The sequence below is a fragment of the Globicephala melas genome, chromosome 14, assembly GCF_963455315.2.
Source record: "Globicephala melas chromosome 14, mGloMel1.2, whole genome shotgun sequence".
NCBI classification, from domain to species: domain Eukaryota; kingdom Metazoa; phylum Chordata; class Mammalia; order Artiodactyla; family Delphinidae; genus Globicephala; species Globicephala melas.
The window spans coordinates 79,258,241-79,273,291 of NC_083327.1; the positions used below are offsets into that span (position 1 = coordinate 79,258,241).

Consider the following 15,051-nt stretch of genomic DNA (forward strand, 5'->3'; position numbering starts at 1 on the left):
TGCACGGGCTTCTCATTGCAGTGGCTTCTCTTGTTGCGGAGCATGGGCTCTAGGCGCGCAGGCTTCAGTAGTTGTAGTGCACGGGCTCAGTAGTTGTGGCATGAGGGCTCTAGAGCGCAGGCTCAGTAGTTGTGGCGCACGGGCTTAGCTGCTCCGTGGCATGTGGGATCTTGCCGGACCAGGGCTCAAACCCGTGTCCCCTGCATTGGCAGGTGGATTCTTAATCACTGTGCCACGAGGGAAGCCCTATTTTTTCAAAAAACACGATATCGAGTAATAAAACTTTCAGAAAACTTGTATCGTGTAATGTTTCACATTAACTTAGGTAATGATAGAGACGGTGGTTTTCAAACATGTTTCGTAGAATTCTATGAGTTGTTTGAAAGTAAACGCAGGCATTTGTGATTATTATTTGTGATTTGCAGCCCCTCTCATCCATTCATTTATTCGTTCATTTCACAAAGTATTAGTGGGGGCTTACTATGAGCTTGTTGTGATGCTAGAGGCAGGTGCAAGACAGGGGTACCGGGCCTCCTCTCCTTAACTTACAGTCTGATGGGGGAGGCGGGCAAATGGTCGCTCTAACGAATTACAGACTGAGATGTTTCCAAAGGCAAGGAAACCAGTACCATGAAAACTTATATCAGAAAACTTCTATCAATAGAACTTAACTTAGACTTGGGACAGCGAAGATGTCCCTGACAAATGTTAACTGCTGTGACAGTTCTGGGGAGCTCTGAAGGATGAGTGGAAGGTTAGCAAGGCGTGTGGGTGTGGTGGAGGGGGAGTGGATGGTGGATGGGTGGCAGGTATTTCAGACAAAGAAACAACATCAGCGACATAATTTGAGAGTCCCAGTGCAAAATGGAAATGTGAAGCCCCTTGTTCAAAACTATTAAGAATCTAAAGATGGCACAGGCAGAGCATTAACGCAAGGATGGGGCCCTGCGAGACTGCACAGGTCACACGCCCCAGAGCCAGTCCTGGTCCTCTCCGTGGAAGGCAGTGTGAAGGTCAGGAGTCAGGAGGAAGTGAGAGGCCAATGCGTCGGAGGAGAGCCCCAGGAGGGTGGTAGCAGATGGAGCTGGAGATCAGGTTCACTTGAGGATTATGTCAGTGACTACACCTCAGTAACACAGGTAGTGATCTCACCTTTATTTAAATACTTACATTAATTTGCATTGGTCATTCTCAGTTTGATGTCAATCTGGTTACTTCTTTTTTTTTTTTTACATCTTTATTGGAGTATAATTGCTTTACAATGGTGTGTTAGTTTCTGCTTTATAACAAAGTGAATCAGTTATACATATACATATGTTCCCATATCTCTTCCCTCTTGCGTCTCCCTCCCTCCCACCCTCCCTATCCCACCCCTCCAGGCGGTCACAAAGCACTGAGCTGATCTCCCTGTGCCATGCAGCTGCTTCCCACTAGCTATCTACCTTACGTTTGGTAGTGTATATATGTCCATGCCTCTCTCTCGCTTTGTCACAGCTTACCCTTCCCCCTCCCTGTGTCCTCAAGTCCATTCTCCAGTAGGTCTGTGTCTTTATTCCTGTCTTACCCCTAGGTTCTTCATGACATTTTTTTTTCTTAAATTCTATATATATGTGTTAGCATATGGTATTTGTCTTTCTCTTTCTGACTTACTTTACTCTGTATGACAGACTCTAGGTCTATCCACCTCATTACAAATAGCTCAATTTCGTTTCTTTTTATGGCTGAGTAATAGTCCACTGTATATATGTGCCACATCTTCTTTATCCATTCATCCGATGATGGACACTTACAACCTGGTTACCTCTAAAAATGAAGCCAGGGTTACAGAAATTGTTCAAGTAGGGAAAGCTTGAACTCTCCTCCTGCTTTCTTTCTTTTCTTTTTTTTTTTTGCCACACCACGTGCAGCATGTGGGATCATAGTTCCCAGCCAGGGATCAAACCCTGGCCCCCTGCATTGGAAGCACGGAGCTTTAACCACTGGACCGCCAGGGATGTCCCTGGTCCTGCTTTCTTGGTGCTGGGTGCCTAGGCTGATGGGTTGTCTAGAACTTGCATGCAGAAAGGCATAGGTCACAGGAGTGAACCTGACTTTGCACCTTCCTATCAAAATATGCATTGTTAAAAAAAAAATGCATTGTTGAACTGTGGCAGGAAGCTGTAGCCAGCTTTCAAATTTAAAAGAATAAGGAAAATTCATTACTTACACTATTACCCAAGTTCAAATCTTGGCTTTCCCACGTACCACTGTGTACTCTTAGTCAACATATCTATTTAGTTGTTAAAATATAAACTTGTTTTTTAAGATAAAGTAACACATATACATATTCAAAAATTCTGACATTAGCCTCTGGTGAATCTTTTCAGCAATTTCCTAGGCATATACAATGTATTTTCATATTTTTTACACAATGGATTGTACTATACCTAATGTTCTTTTTACTTTTATTAATACCTCTTAAAATGTTAGCATTTTTATGGACTTCCTAGTATTTCATTTGTATGGATATACCATATTTATTGAAACCGTCAGATTAACAAACATATAGGTTACTTTCTGTTTGGGGTTATTATAGAACAATGCTTTACTGAAAGCACCTTTGCTCACTTAGACAAGTGTGCTGGCAGAATAAATTCCTAGAAGTAGAGCTGCTAGTTCCAAGGTTATGGTCATTTCTAATTTTGTTAAGTATTACCAAATCAGCCAAGTTATTTAAGTGAGACTTGATTTCTTCATGTCTGTAAATAGTGACCAACAACGACTTTCTCAAAGGTTTCCTATAAGGATCAAGTGAGATTAAGGCATGTTAAAAGTCTACTACATAGCAAGTAGGTTGTCAATAAATGTCAGCCTGCAACTTTACTTTTACTTAGAAAGACAACTATTTATGAATATTAGGATGATTATAGCTGTGGCCCTGAGCTCAGCAAACACAAAAATTCACAGAAAACATTGTAGTATCATATCCATTTTAAACCCCATTGTTGGACATAACCAATGAAATCTCTGGAAGTCAGAGTATTTTTGAGAGGACACAATTTGACATTAAATACCGCTTTCCTGGCCTGAAGTTGATTTTTGATAGTTGCCTATTTAAAAAATATATGTATATATATTCCTGTTGATAAAAACAAGATTTACTGTGCTAATATATCCATCAAGATGTGTCTTCCAGTCATGGCTTTTGTACTTGAGTGAAAATCTTGCTGCTCATTTTAAGTCATTCATTTATTAATAAAGTCCATACATCCGACTCTGAAGAGAAACCTTTTGATAAGAAAATGGAAAATTTTAGACCTCTCGTTTCCATTTCGAGAAACCTGTTGTCTCCCCCAAACCTCTGGGGCCCTGAGACATTTTTAAATTTATCAACAGCCCAGAAGGAGGTTAATGGGGCGCCTCAGAACGAAATTCCCAAGCGTCCGGGCCCAGAAGCCCCAGCCGGGACCACAGCCCGCGGTCAGCTGCAGGCTGGAGGCAGATCCTCCTCGGAGGGCCAGTCGGACTAGGAAGCCATTGCTCCGCTCCGTGCCGGCTGTTTATTGAACACTCACTTCACTCAGCCCAGAGCTCGACCGGCCCCACAGCCATCCCGACGCGGGACAAAGATCCCGTCGGTGACTCGTGCCCGCGGGGGGACGCAGAGCTCTGGTCGCACCCCCGTGCATCTCGCACCGAAACTTCAGCCGCGGTGGACGGCCGGAGGCGGGCGGGACTCGGCTCCCCGGGCAGGCGTTCCCTCAAAGCGTGTCCCCAGTCCCCTTCACCGTCCCCACGGGCGGCCAGGCGGGGAGCGGCCGGGGGCCGTGATCCGGCCCCAGCCGCCACTCGCGGACGCGGCCCGGAGCGCTGGAACAAAGGGCGCCCGGAGGCGCGGCCCGGGGCGGAGGCTCCGGGCGGGGGCGGAAAGTGGGAGAGGAGGCCGGGCCGGCCGAGGGCACCGGGCGCGCTTCCGCCGGCCGCGCCGCGCACGCCGCGGTAAATGGGAGGCTCGGCCGGCGGGGGCGGGGGCCGCGCAGCCGGGGAGTTTCAGGAACTGGAGGAGCGGGCGGCGGCTGGAGTCGCCCAGAGCCGAGACTCGGGGCCGAGGCGGAGCCGCCGCCGCCGCCGCCGCCGCGCCGGGGCCCAGCCGTAGCCGCCGCTGCCTTCGCCCTCGTCCGGCCGACTCGGGCCGACAGACGCGGCGCGGGAGAGGAGCCGGCCGTCCCGGGCCAGGGATCCGCCCGCCATGGCCACCAAGGTGAGGGGCGCGCGGCCCAGGCCCGGCCGGCCGGTCGGCCCAGCAGCGGCGCGGGAGGGTCGTGCCCACGGGCACGGGCGGCGGCGCCGCCGGGGAGGCCGAGAGGTCGCGCCGGGGCCCACCCGGCCCCCGCAGGGCTCGGGTTACGCGGAGCGGGCGGGTGGCCGGGGCTCGGGCGCCCGGGGGCTCGGCTGGCGGCGCGGGAGGGTCTCGGGGCGGGACCCCGGCCGCTTGCGGCTCCGTCTGCAAAGTTTGCGCCTGAGCGTGGGCCGCGGCCGCCGGGAGAGAGAGAAGTTCCCGCAGCCCCGGCGCCCGCTCCAAGGAGCCGCCTGACAGCCGGGAGCCCCGACTCTTTCCCGAGTGGAGTCCACCCCTCACCTCCCCGCGCGTCCGGCCGCCGCGGGAGCAGCGTCCCCTCCTTCCGCAGAGGGTGGGACCCCGGCTCCACGGGCCGCTTTCGGGGGCCCGACCCCCGCCGGGGAGGACTGAGAATTTAAAATCCAGGTCGGTGAACGAGGGTTCCCGGGGAGGGAAAACGACAGTGGAACGCCCCGCTCCTCCACTTCCCTCAGTTTTCCTGTTTTTTTTCTTTTGTTTTGCTACCTTTTTGGTTTGAATGTTATTTCCAGCATGAATAAAATGCAAAGAGGGAAATGACTCTGCTTTCAATTACGTGTTTGCTTAAAAAAAGGGCCAGGCCCGAATTACGTGGTGGAACTTTGACTCGCGCTTGGTAATTGGCCAGGAGTGCTGATTTGCTTATTTTACGGTATTGTCGGTGGAATTAGCGGTCACCCCTTGCTACCTGAGTCTGCAGGAGCGTCCATCTCCCGCTCCCTGGGCTGGGGCGTTTTCTTTAGTTCTAGATGTCACCTAGTAATGGGAAAGCCACGCTCCCCTCCACGAGCCAGTGATGGGGTTTGAGTTGACTTTTTTATTTGATTGATTTTTGCAAATAGTTTTAGTAGTGTCCCCTTTATAAACATCAGCACCCTCTACCATATTTACTTTTGAAACCTCGAAGCTTCTCTTGGGTTGGTGAAAACCTTAGATTGTTGTTGTTGGGTTTTTGTTTTTGGTAGAGAGAGAACTTTGAAAGCTGATAAATTTCAAATCCCTTTGAAAGATCAGATTGATATTTCAGTCCGTGGAATTTTGTTCTGTATCTGCCTAGGTGTAGTGTTTATTTTTTTTAAAGTGGAGATTCTTAAGGGAACCTGTTGCCTGCTGTTACTGAAATAATTACCTTCTTGTTAATATATTATTGGCTATGCTCTTCCTTGGTTTTATTAGGTGTGATAGAACTTGCTGCCTTTTTAACGTATATCATTTTGTGTTGATATTTTTTAAAACAAAACTTAAGCCAGGGATTTCTAAGGAAATTTGATTTTGAGGTTTGTTGCCAAACATTCCAGAAATTACCAGTTACACATCCTATTTTATACTCATCTTGCAACCTTAAAAGCTGTTTGTGGTCGATACCTATTCAGAGGTGGTCAGTGTTTTGGTATTTTGCACCGTGATCTACTGATGCATATTAGATAGACTGTCCTTTGAGTGGGACCCAGCTTACCAACTAGTGCTGGTATATGTAATGAAAATTTTATCTGATACTTAAACCTGAACTTAGTTTTTCTATAAAATTAGAAAGGAGAATAGTTCTTGTACTAAACTTGAATTGCATCTGTCCTCACTAAGCACAAGCCTTAAAGCATGTGTAAGCACTTCCTACTTTTTTTTTTTTTTTGCGGTACGCGGGCCTCTCACTGTTGTGGCCTCTCCCGTTGCAGAGCACAGGCTCCGGACGCGCAGGCTCAGCAGCCATGGCTCGTGGGCCCAGCCGCTCCGCGGCATGTGGGATCTTCCCGGACCGGGACACGAACCCGTGTCCCCTGAATCGGCAGGCGGACTCTCAACCACTGCGCCACCAGGGAAGCCCGCACTTACTACTTTATTGTCTGCTCCTCCAAAGGCAGATTCCAGTAATTCTGAGTCTTGGTTTCTTTCACCTTTATAATCACTATTCCACACGGTACTCCTTTCCATATTTACACTGTGACAAACCACTTCTGGTTTAAAAAAAAGGAAGAGCAGAGAAGCACTTATATAGGAACCTTCTCAGTTCTCTGGTTTTCCTACTTCCTGATGATTCTTACATCAAACCAAAGTCTCATTTTTTAATTGTTCCCAGAGAGTAAATTTGTCCTTATTTTGTTACACCCCCCCCCGCCCACTTCCCATCCCTGCCCTTACCAACATCTGAGTAGTTTGGGTTTTTTTCTTTAATTTAATCGGGTAGGTACTTTTTAGTAAGAGAGAATATACATATAGTAAGTAATAACATCTAACTTTTTTTAAAATTGAAGACTCATATGGCACTCAGGCTCCTGCTACAAGCATTAAGTGATAAGAAATAAATACAATATCTGGATATTTTAGGTAGTGTTGGGTTTCCCTTTGAATTAACCAGAAAATACCTTCAGTTCTCTTCAGATATAATTTTCTTATGTATTGCTCTTACATATTTTCTTGAAGATGCAGTTATCTTTGAACTATCATCCTTTTTAAAAAACTGCACTGGTATATTCACAATAGAAAGAAATTATCTTTTAGAAGAAAAATGAATTAGGTAGTTCTTCACTGCCAAAGAAAGTTAATCAGTAACTGCACATTTTAAAGAAATTATCTGTTCTTTGTTTCTAATCATTACTCAGGAGAATGCTGAATTTGCTTTGAGTCCCAGTCTTGTCTCATTTAGTAAAAACAACGAAAGGCTAATATGAGTGTGTAGCCTTGACTTCCAATAGGAACTACAGGTTGTATTTTTACACTGTCATATGGTGCACTTAGGAATAAATTATTTATTTACTTATTAAGTCTTGGGAAAGGAATTTTTTTTTGGGGGGGCTAGATATAGCAAAAGGGACAGGAAGGAACTAGTTAACGAAGTTAATCCATAGCTATATAATTTAGCTGTAATTTCCATGTCACCGTTAACCTTTGGTAACTAATTTAAATCCTTTTGTGCTTAGGTAGTCACTTTTAGGAGTAATCATTAGAACCAGATTCTAGGAGTCCCTGATGCTTTTTTTTTTTTTTAACTTTTCTTTCCATCTCCAATGTCTAAAGTTGTATATTTGTGTTATAGTGCTTGTCTGGTTGAATGAAGTGAGTGTGGAATGTTGAAATTAGCGGTAGGAAAAGAGTGAATTGCTCAGGAGTGTTCCAATGATATACATTAGCGAGAAGAGTTTAGAAAGCATACTTTGTAGTCTTTCCTGAGCAAAAACCTCTTTTTTGAAGAGGTTTATTGAAGAAAAGAGTAGAAATATCTTTCTAAAGCGTCTTAAAGATTAAGTTGTTTTTGATAGTTTTTTTTAACAGTATGGAAAATGGTAGCATTCAGTTTAGCATAACAGTAATATTTTTTAAGTGTCTTCATAAATAGAATATCTAGACAGTATTTCTGTAGTCACAGAAAAATTCTATGACAGTAGGAACATCAACCGATTTCTTATTAAAGAAGGAATAGATGAGAAAGCATAAAAATTCTGCAAAGTTTTCTACTATACCCTGCTTCTGTGTTGACCATCTGAAAATTAGTTTTTTACTCTGATTGCCCACCAAAAACTTTGTAACTTTGCATATGCTGTTCCTCTTTTCTGGAATGCTGTTCTCTGGCCTTTTCCCCTACATACCTTCTTTTACACATTATGTCTCAGCTGAAAGCATTACTTCCTACAGAAAGCTTTCTGATCTCCCAGACCCCTGTTACAGGGTCACATCATACGTGCAGACTGCCGTTTTACATGTGTTTCTCTGCCCAGTGGCTGTCTCCTTTAGGATGCTGTCAGCCGCAGGAGGATGGACTGTGTGTTTGCTCCTCTGTGTATCTTATGTGACAGGCACAGACCAGGCTCTTGATAAACTGTTATTCCATGAATGAATGTTGATTTTCTTGTCCCTATTCCTCCCTCTCCAGTTTGAAAAAGCAAAAAGATTTTCCATTGAGATAGGTGGCTGTTAAAACTATTTAGCTCCACCTGTAAGCTTGTTTCTTTTAATTGTGCATTTTAGTAAAAACTTTTTAAAAGTGTGCATGCACAATGGAAAATAGACATCTACAGCTCAGTTATTGGCAATGTTTTTTAAATAAATCAGTTTTACTAATTATTACTTGAGAAATTGGTTATGTTTTAAGGTAATTGGAAAAAACTTAATGCTTCTGAGATTTTAAAAAAAGTTATCTTTGGGCTTCTCTGGTGGCGCAGTAGTTGAGAATCTGCCTGCCAATGCAGGGGACACGGGTTCAAGCCCTGGCCTGGGAAGATCCCACATGCCGCGGAGCAACTGGGCCCGTGAGCCACAACTACTGAGCCTGTGCATCTGGAGCCTGTGCTCCGCAACGAGAGGCCACGACAATGAGAGGCCCCCGCACTGCGATGAAGAGTGGCCCCTGCTTGCCACAAGTAGAGAAAGCCCTCTCACAGAAACGAAGACCCAACACAGCCAAAAATAAATAAATAAATTTTAAATAAATAAATAAAATAAAGAGTTATCTTTAACCCATGAATTGTTAGAAATGTGTTTAATTTCCAAAAGTATAGGGTTTTTCTATTTATCTTTTTGTTAATGATTTCAAACTTAATTTCATCATGGTCAGGGAGTCTGATTGTTACTAATAACCATACCTGAAAATTTGTTGAGGCTAACTTTGTACCCAGTATATAGTCAGTTTTTATAAATGTTCCACCTGTGCATAAAAAGAATATATATATTCCCTAATCAATGTATGTATATTTTCTGTATATGTCCATATACACTTATTAACTATGCTGTTCCCATCTGTATCCTTACTAATTCTACTTGATCTGTTGTATCTTAATGTCTTTTGGTCTACTTGACAGAGATGTTAAAATGGTGAATTTAAAAAATCTCTCTAAGGTTAGGATTAGTATTATCTTCCAGGTGAATTGAACTTTTTATCATTATTAAATGACCCTCTTTATAGTGCATTTTTTCTCAAAGACGGTTTTGTCTAAAAGTTAATGTGGTTTCACTAGCTTTCTTTTGGTAAATATTTTCCTGGTATATAAAAGCCTGTAACTGAATTTTACCTTTTCGTCTTGTTTGGCAGTCTTTGTGGCTAGAGGGTTTTGTTTGCTTTATTTGTGTTTATTGATGTGTTTGGATTTCTGGCTACCATCGTATAGATTCACTGAGGATTCCCGCCCCTCAACTTTTTAGAAGGTTTAGTTCCTTACAGGCATACCTCAGAGATGTTGTGGGTTGGTTCCAGACTACTGCAGTAAAACAAATCGCATGGACTTTTTGCCCCCCAGTGCGTTTGAAAGTGATGTTTACACTATATGGTAGTCTGTTAAGTGTGCAATAGCATTATGTCTATAAAACAATGTATATACCTTGATTAAATAGTACTTTATTGCTAAAAATATTAAGAGTCACAGTAGTAACACCAAAGTTCGCTGGTCACCATAACACATATAATAATAATGAAAAAGTTTGTAGTATTGGGAGAATTACCAAAAGGTGACAGAGACACAAAGTGAGCAGGTACTGTTGGAAAAATGGTGTGTCAGTGGACTTGCTCTGCTCAGGGTTGCCACAGACCTTCAGTTTGTAAACACTGCAATATCTGCAAAGTGCAATAATGCAAAGCAAATAAAAGGAGGTATGCCTGTATGTCACTTTTTTCAATTGGTTGTCGTAAGCGTATATGTTACTATTTGTACGTTAAAGTCCAAAAGTCCTCACTATCATTACCCTCCTCCTGGGTTACAGGGACTTTAAGAAGCTCGGCTCCAGTCATCTCTCCCAACACAGTTACTGCCCAGGATTTTCATTCTGTCTTCTCTACCACAAATTAGACATTATTTTTGTTTTTTATACAGTTAATGTTTACTTAGATTTAATCAACTTTTACCATATCTTTGCTTCCTATTCCTTCTTACGTTTCAGTTCTTTCCGGGATAATTTTTCTTTTGCCTGAAATGAATTCTTTGGAATTTCCATTAAGGAGAGTTTTTTGTTGGTAAATCTCTCATGTGTGAAAATGTGTTTTGCCCTGTGCTTGAAAGATAGTTTTCTAGGTATGGAGTTCTGTTATTTCCCCTGTTTCCTACCGTCTTACTGGGTTACTGCGCAGAAGTCAGCCATCTAATATTGTTCCTGAATAGTCTGATACTTCCCTCTGCCTGTTTTTAAGACCTTCCCCGCGTCTTCAGTATCTTACAGTTTCACCTTAGTGTGTTCATGTGTGGATTTTATTTATATAGCCTGGGATTTATGGGCAGCTTGGATCTTAGGATGGATGTTTCAGTACTTCTGCACCAGTGCAGTTCCGTAAAATAAACTTCCTGTGATAATGGAAATAATCCTACATCTGTGCAGTCCCGTGTGGCAGCCACCTGCCACGCATGGCTAAGGAAAACTTGCAGTGTGGTTAGTGTGACTGAGGAACTGTGCTTTTCATTTTAGTTTAAATAGTCACACGTGGCTACTGGCTATCATAGTGGGGAGTGCAGTTGTAGAAAATTTCCAGTGATTGTGTTTCACGAATATTGCCTCTTCCCTGTTCTGTCTTTCTGGAACCCTAATTAGCATGAAAAGGTCCAACAGACATCTAACTTCCTAACTTTCAACTGCTGTGTTTTCTTTGTGCTGCATTCTAGATAATTTCTTTGACTCCTACCTTCAGTTTACTATTCTTTCTTTAGTTGGGCCTAATCTGTTCTTTGATGCATTTAATTTTCAATTATATTCTATTTTTAGAAATTGTTATTTGGTTTTGTTTCAAATCTGCTTGATCATTCTTTATATTCTCTAATTGCTCATATCTTTAAGCTTCTTTTAAGCATATTAAACATTGATTGTTTGTGTCTGTTCTAATGTCTGAGGTCTAGTTCAGCAGTTGTCTCCACTCATTCTCACTCATGGTGCCTTGTTTTCTTGTGCGTTTTGTGATTTTATTTTCTTCTGTGAGTTGCTCATTTTCCTTGGAACTTCATCTAAGGGTTTTGATCCCTAAACTGAGTTATATTCGTACACAGAGAATTTGTCCTTGCTTATGCCAGTCTCTTGGGGACACTACATCCTTGGGATCACTGTAACTTTAATTCCTGGCTTAATGTTTTTCCAGCCATACTCTATAGCATAAATATGGACCTCAGATCTCAGGGGAAATCTCCCTTATTCCCCTACTTTGGGTCAAAGATAAGACAGGTTTCCTTGCTGTTCCCTTCTGTACAATGTGTTCTTTTTCCTTATGTTGAGGTCCTTTTGGGGTCCAGCTTCGAGCTTAATACAGGAGTGTTCGTCTGTCACCTCCCGCCTTCCCCAGGGCAGCCTGCAGAGCAGGACCCAAACTCAGGCTCTCCGGGACATAGAGGAGACTCCTGGGGTGGAATCCTATCTCAGAACATTTTCCTTCCAGGGTTTCTGCTCTCATATCCTCTGACCTCTCTAGATCCTTTCCTTTTGTGCTAACTCAGCAGTGTGTGTTAAAAGGTGTTTGTGTGCTTGGGTGTGTCTTTGCTTTTAATATTTTATTCAGCACTTCAGTGTTTCAGTCTGGTGGTGGTTCATGGTATCAGCCTACCATACGTGCTGGAACAAAATCCCAGTCAGAGCATCTTTATAACAGACTGTAAAGTGAAGGAATGGAATATCTGCACACAAAGTGTTAATCTGTTTTTTGGAGGGAGAAAGGTGGAAAAGCAAAGTTGTTAAGCATTTTAGTTGAAACCAAACCTTAAGCCATCAAAATAACAGGCTGGGCATTTCAGTTTCCAATTGGTATTTTTATTTTTGCTCCCCCTTTGATTATCAGAAACACATGATCGATTTAGCCCATCTTATTCATTTTTAGGTGTTGTAAAGACAGTGCTTGCGGATGTTATTCAGTATGACTCAATTTTTCTAAGCTATTTTTAGTATCTGAAAACTGAGTCATAGAGTAAGTAGTATTACCTGCAGAGGCAGGATTCAGAAGTTACCCGTTTGTGTCACGGGGGACAATAAGTCAAAGGGGCATGTGACTTTAGACATTAGTTAACTAGGCGAAAAATGGACTTTGTTCTGGGAACCGTTACCCATCATCATTCACTGACTGCTTCATTTGAGTATCGAATGAGCTCAGTGCCGGGTCTTCTGCTCCACGATGGAGTGTCAGTCTGAAAGGCCTGTCCTTACCCTGAAGCTCTATTGTTCTAGCTGAAGGTAGGTCTGCTGCAGGGCGCGGGGGCCTCCTGCTGCAGCTTCTCAGGCCAGCAAGGCTTTCCAAGGAGCTGAGTCTTGAAATGTATATTTTTTTCTTTAATTCGTTGAGTGAATTTTAACCCTTATCTGATCACATCAGTCATTTAAAAAATACTTAAATAGTACATCTTAACAGTCTGCAAGTCCAGACTTTGTCTTGTAGGATCCGATAATCAGTTTGGCAGTTTTAGCGGTTCCTCTGTGCTTCTCTTACACTGGATGTAAGGCTAAGATTTGGATCCTTGCCTAAGAGAGTAGACATTCAAAAATTAATGAGCTATTTAAAATGTACCAGTTAAATGCCATTTTTAATGTATATCTAATGCAAATTCACAGAAGAGGACTTAAAAATGTAAATTTGTGTGTTAATAGTAGTTGTCTATCTCACACTTAGGAACTTCTTTTTCATCTTTAAGCCTGTTTTGTATTCTCAAGATTTTGAGTAATGAACATTTATTGCTTTTGTAATAAGGAAGAAAACAAGTTAATTTTTTTTTAAACTTAAAAACGTATTGAGCTTCCCTGGTGGCGCAGTGGTTGAGAGTCCGCCTGCTGATGCAGGGGACACGGGTTCGTGCCCCGGTCCGGGAAGATCCCACATGCCGCAGAGTGGCTGGGCCCGTGAGCCATGGTCGCTGAGCCTGCGCGTCTGGAGCCTGTGCTCCGCAGTGGGAGAGGCCACAACAATGAGAGGCCCGCGTACCGCAAAAAACAAAAACAAAAACAAAAACTTATTGTCATTAGCCAGGCCTCTCAAGCAGACTCCTAAATTTATCCATCTTCTGTTAATTTCCTTTGAATTATGCTAAGATGAAAAAAAGGTTTTAATTAATGCTTATACATAGTAAGTGGCACTTTAATAGGAAAATGCTAATGCATTCAGTATTACAAAAAGAAACTTAAAATTTATTTTTCTTCCCTCAGCACCATATTTTCTTCTTCCAAAGGAGAAAAAGTATGCTTCTTAAACTTTTAAAAATACCTAAAAACTTACTGAATAACCAGCACTGAACCTGGAGTTCTTGAAAATTGCTCTTTTAAATACATTTATGTTTTACCTGCCTCTCTGCACGCGTTCCCTCAGGAGCTCAGAGGACTCCTTCGTGAGTCAGCAGCAGTTTCATCACTCTTGTACTTTCCCCACCTTCATAAGATTTTAAAGTCAGGAGTTGAATTTAAGATTTTACAGCCTTTTTGTTGATGTGTCAGGCTTACTTTGTCTCGTGATTGCTATTACCAGTAGGTATATTCAATTTCTTATAACCAATAGGCTTTCGACTACTGAGATCTGTAGTTACATCAGATTGATCCATCTTAATCGTTTAAAGCCATGATGATACCAAAAAATATGGAGATTGTTTTTTAAAATTCTAATATTTAAAGCTACTTCTGGTTCCAGTCTTTACCACTATATTTATAGTTTTTTAAAACCCATTCCCCTTTTTGATAAGTAAAAACATCTCATGCTTTTCCTGTAGTTTGTATTTAACAAGTGATAGATGGTTCTCTAAAATTTGAGTACTAAATATGTTCCCCCAAACTCCCCTCTTCTCTGACTCGTTAGGAATCTCTGCTATAAGGAAGATGATGGCAATGGTAATAAGCTTCCATCTAAGAGAGAAATTGGACTCTTACTAAAGTGCATCACTATTTTATGAGTGGTGATCATGTTTCCTGAGTTTAGGCATTAATGGTGGAGCTGAGGTACCCCAGCTGCATCACAGTCCCCCGCCTGGAGAGCTCGTTAAATCACAATTGCTGTGCGATTTCTGAGTTTCTAGTTCAGGAGGTGGGCCCGGAACATGCACTTCTGCCAGTTTCAAGGTGATGCTGAGGCTGTTGGTCTAGGGACCACACTTGGAGAACCAATGTTGCAGAAGATTGAAAAAGAAAGTAAGAACCTGGGTTCGGTCCTAGGTTCATCTCTGGAATCTGTGGACTATAAAATTGGTGGGCTCTGACACACTGTGTGCAGTGAATACTTCGTTCTTGCTTAAAGTATTCTAATCTAACTGAGCTCAAGTGATGCTGAAAATTTTAAAAGCTGGTATTCTCAAAAACTGTTAAGCTGCTCATCAGCTTGTGGTTTTCAGTGTTGTATTGATTGGTTATTTGTGTTACGTGCAAAATGGCTTAATCTAGTAGAGTCTGATTATTACGGTGGTGAAGTGACTGTGACTCGTTATTACTTTTCCTGTTGCTTTTTGGTTAGCCAGAAAACATGCCCTACAATTTTGAATATCATTATAGTTCACAGTAATCAGTCCAGACTTAACGTGCTTTGTATCACATGTTCCTAAAGTGGTTGTATAATGAGAACAATTTTTTTTTTTTTAAGAAGATATTGGGGGTAGGAGTTTGTTAATTAATTTATTTATTTTTGCTGTGTTGGGTCTTCGTTTCTGTGCGAGGGCTTTCTCTAGTTGTGGCAAACGGGGGCCACTCTTCATTGCGGTGTGCGGGCCTCTCACTATCGCGGCCTCTCTTGTTGCGGAGCACAGGCTCCAGACGCGCAGGCTCAGTAGTTGTGGCTC

General features: G+C 42.7%; 1 protein-coding gene across 3 annotated transcripts in view; it reads left to right on the forward strand.

Moving 5' to 3' along the window:
- Window positions 1-15,051, forward strand: part of SNX9 (sorting nexin 9) — a 136,921-nt gene that overhangs the window by 41,282 nt on the left and 80,588 nt on the right. The window contains exon 1 of one of the 3 annotated variants that reach the window (XM_030853065.3): window positions 3,491-4,240. The exons of 1 other annotated variant lie outside the window; for it this stretch is intronic. In XM_030853065.3, coding sequence (XP_030708925.1) covers window positions 4,229-4,240 — 12 coding nt within the window. In that variant the 5' untranslated portion in view covers window positions 3,491-4,228. Of the gene's footprint in view, window positions 1-3,490; window positions 4,241-4,725; window positions 4,745-15,051 lie in introns of those variants that run through there. One more of the 3 variants, XM_060283784.2, reaches the window with a different exon arrangement.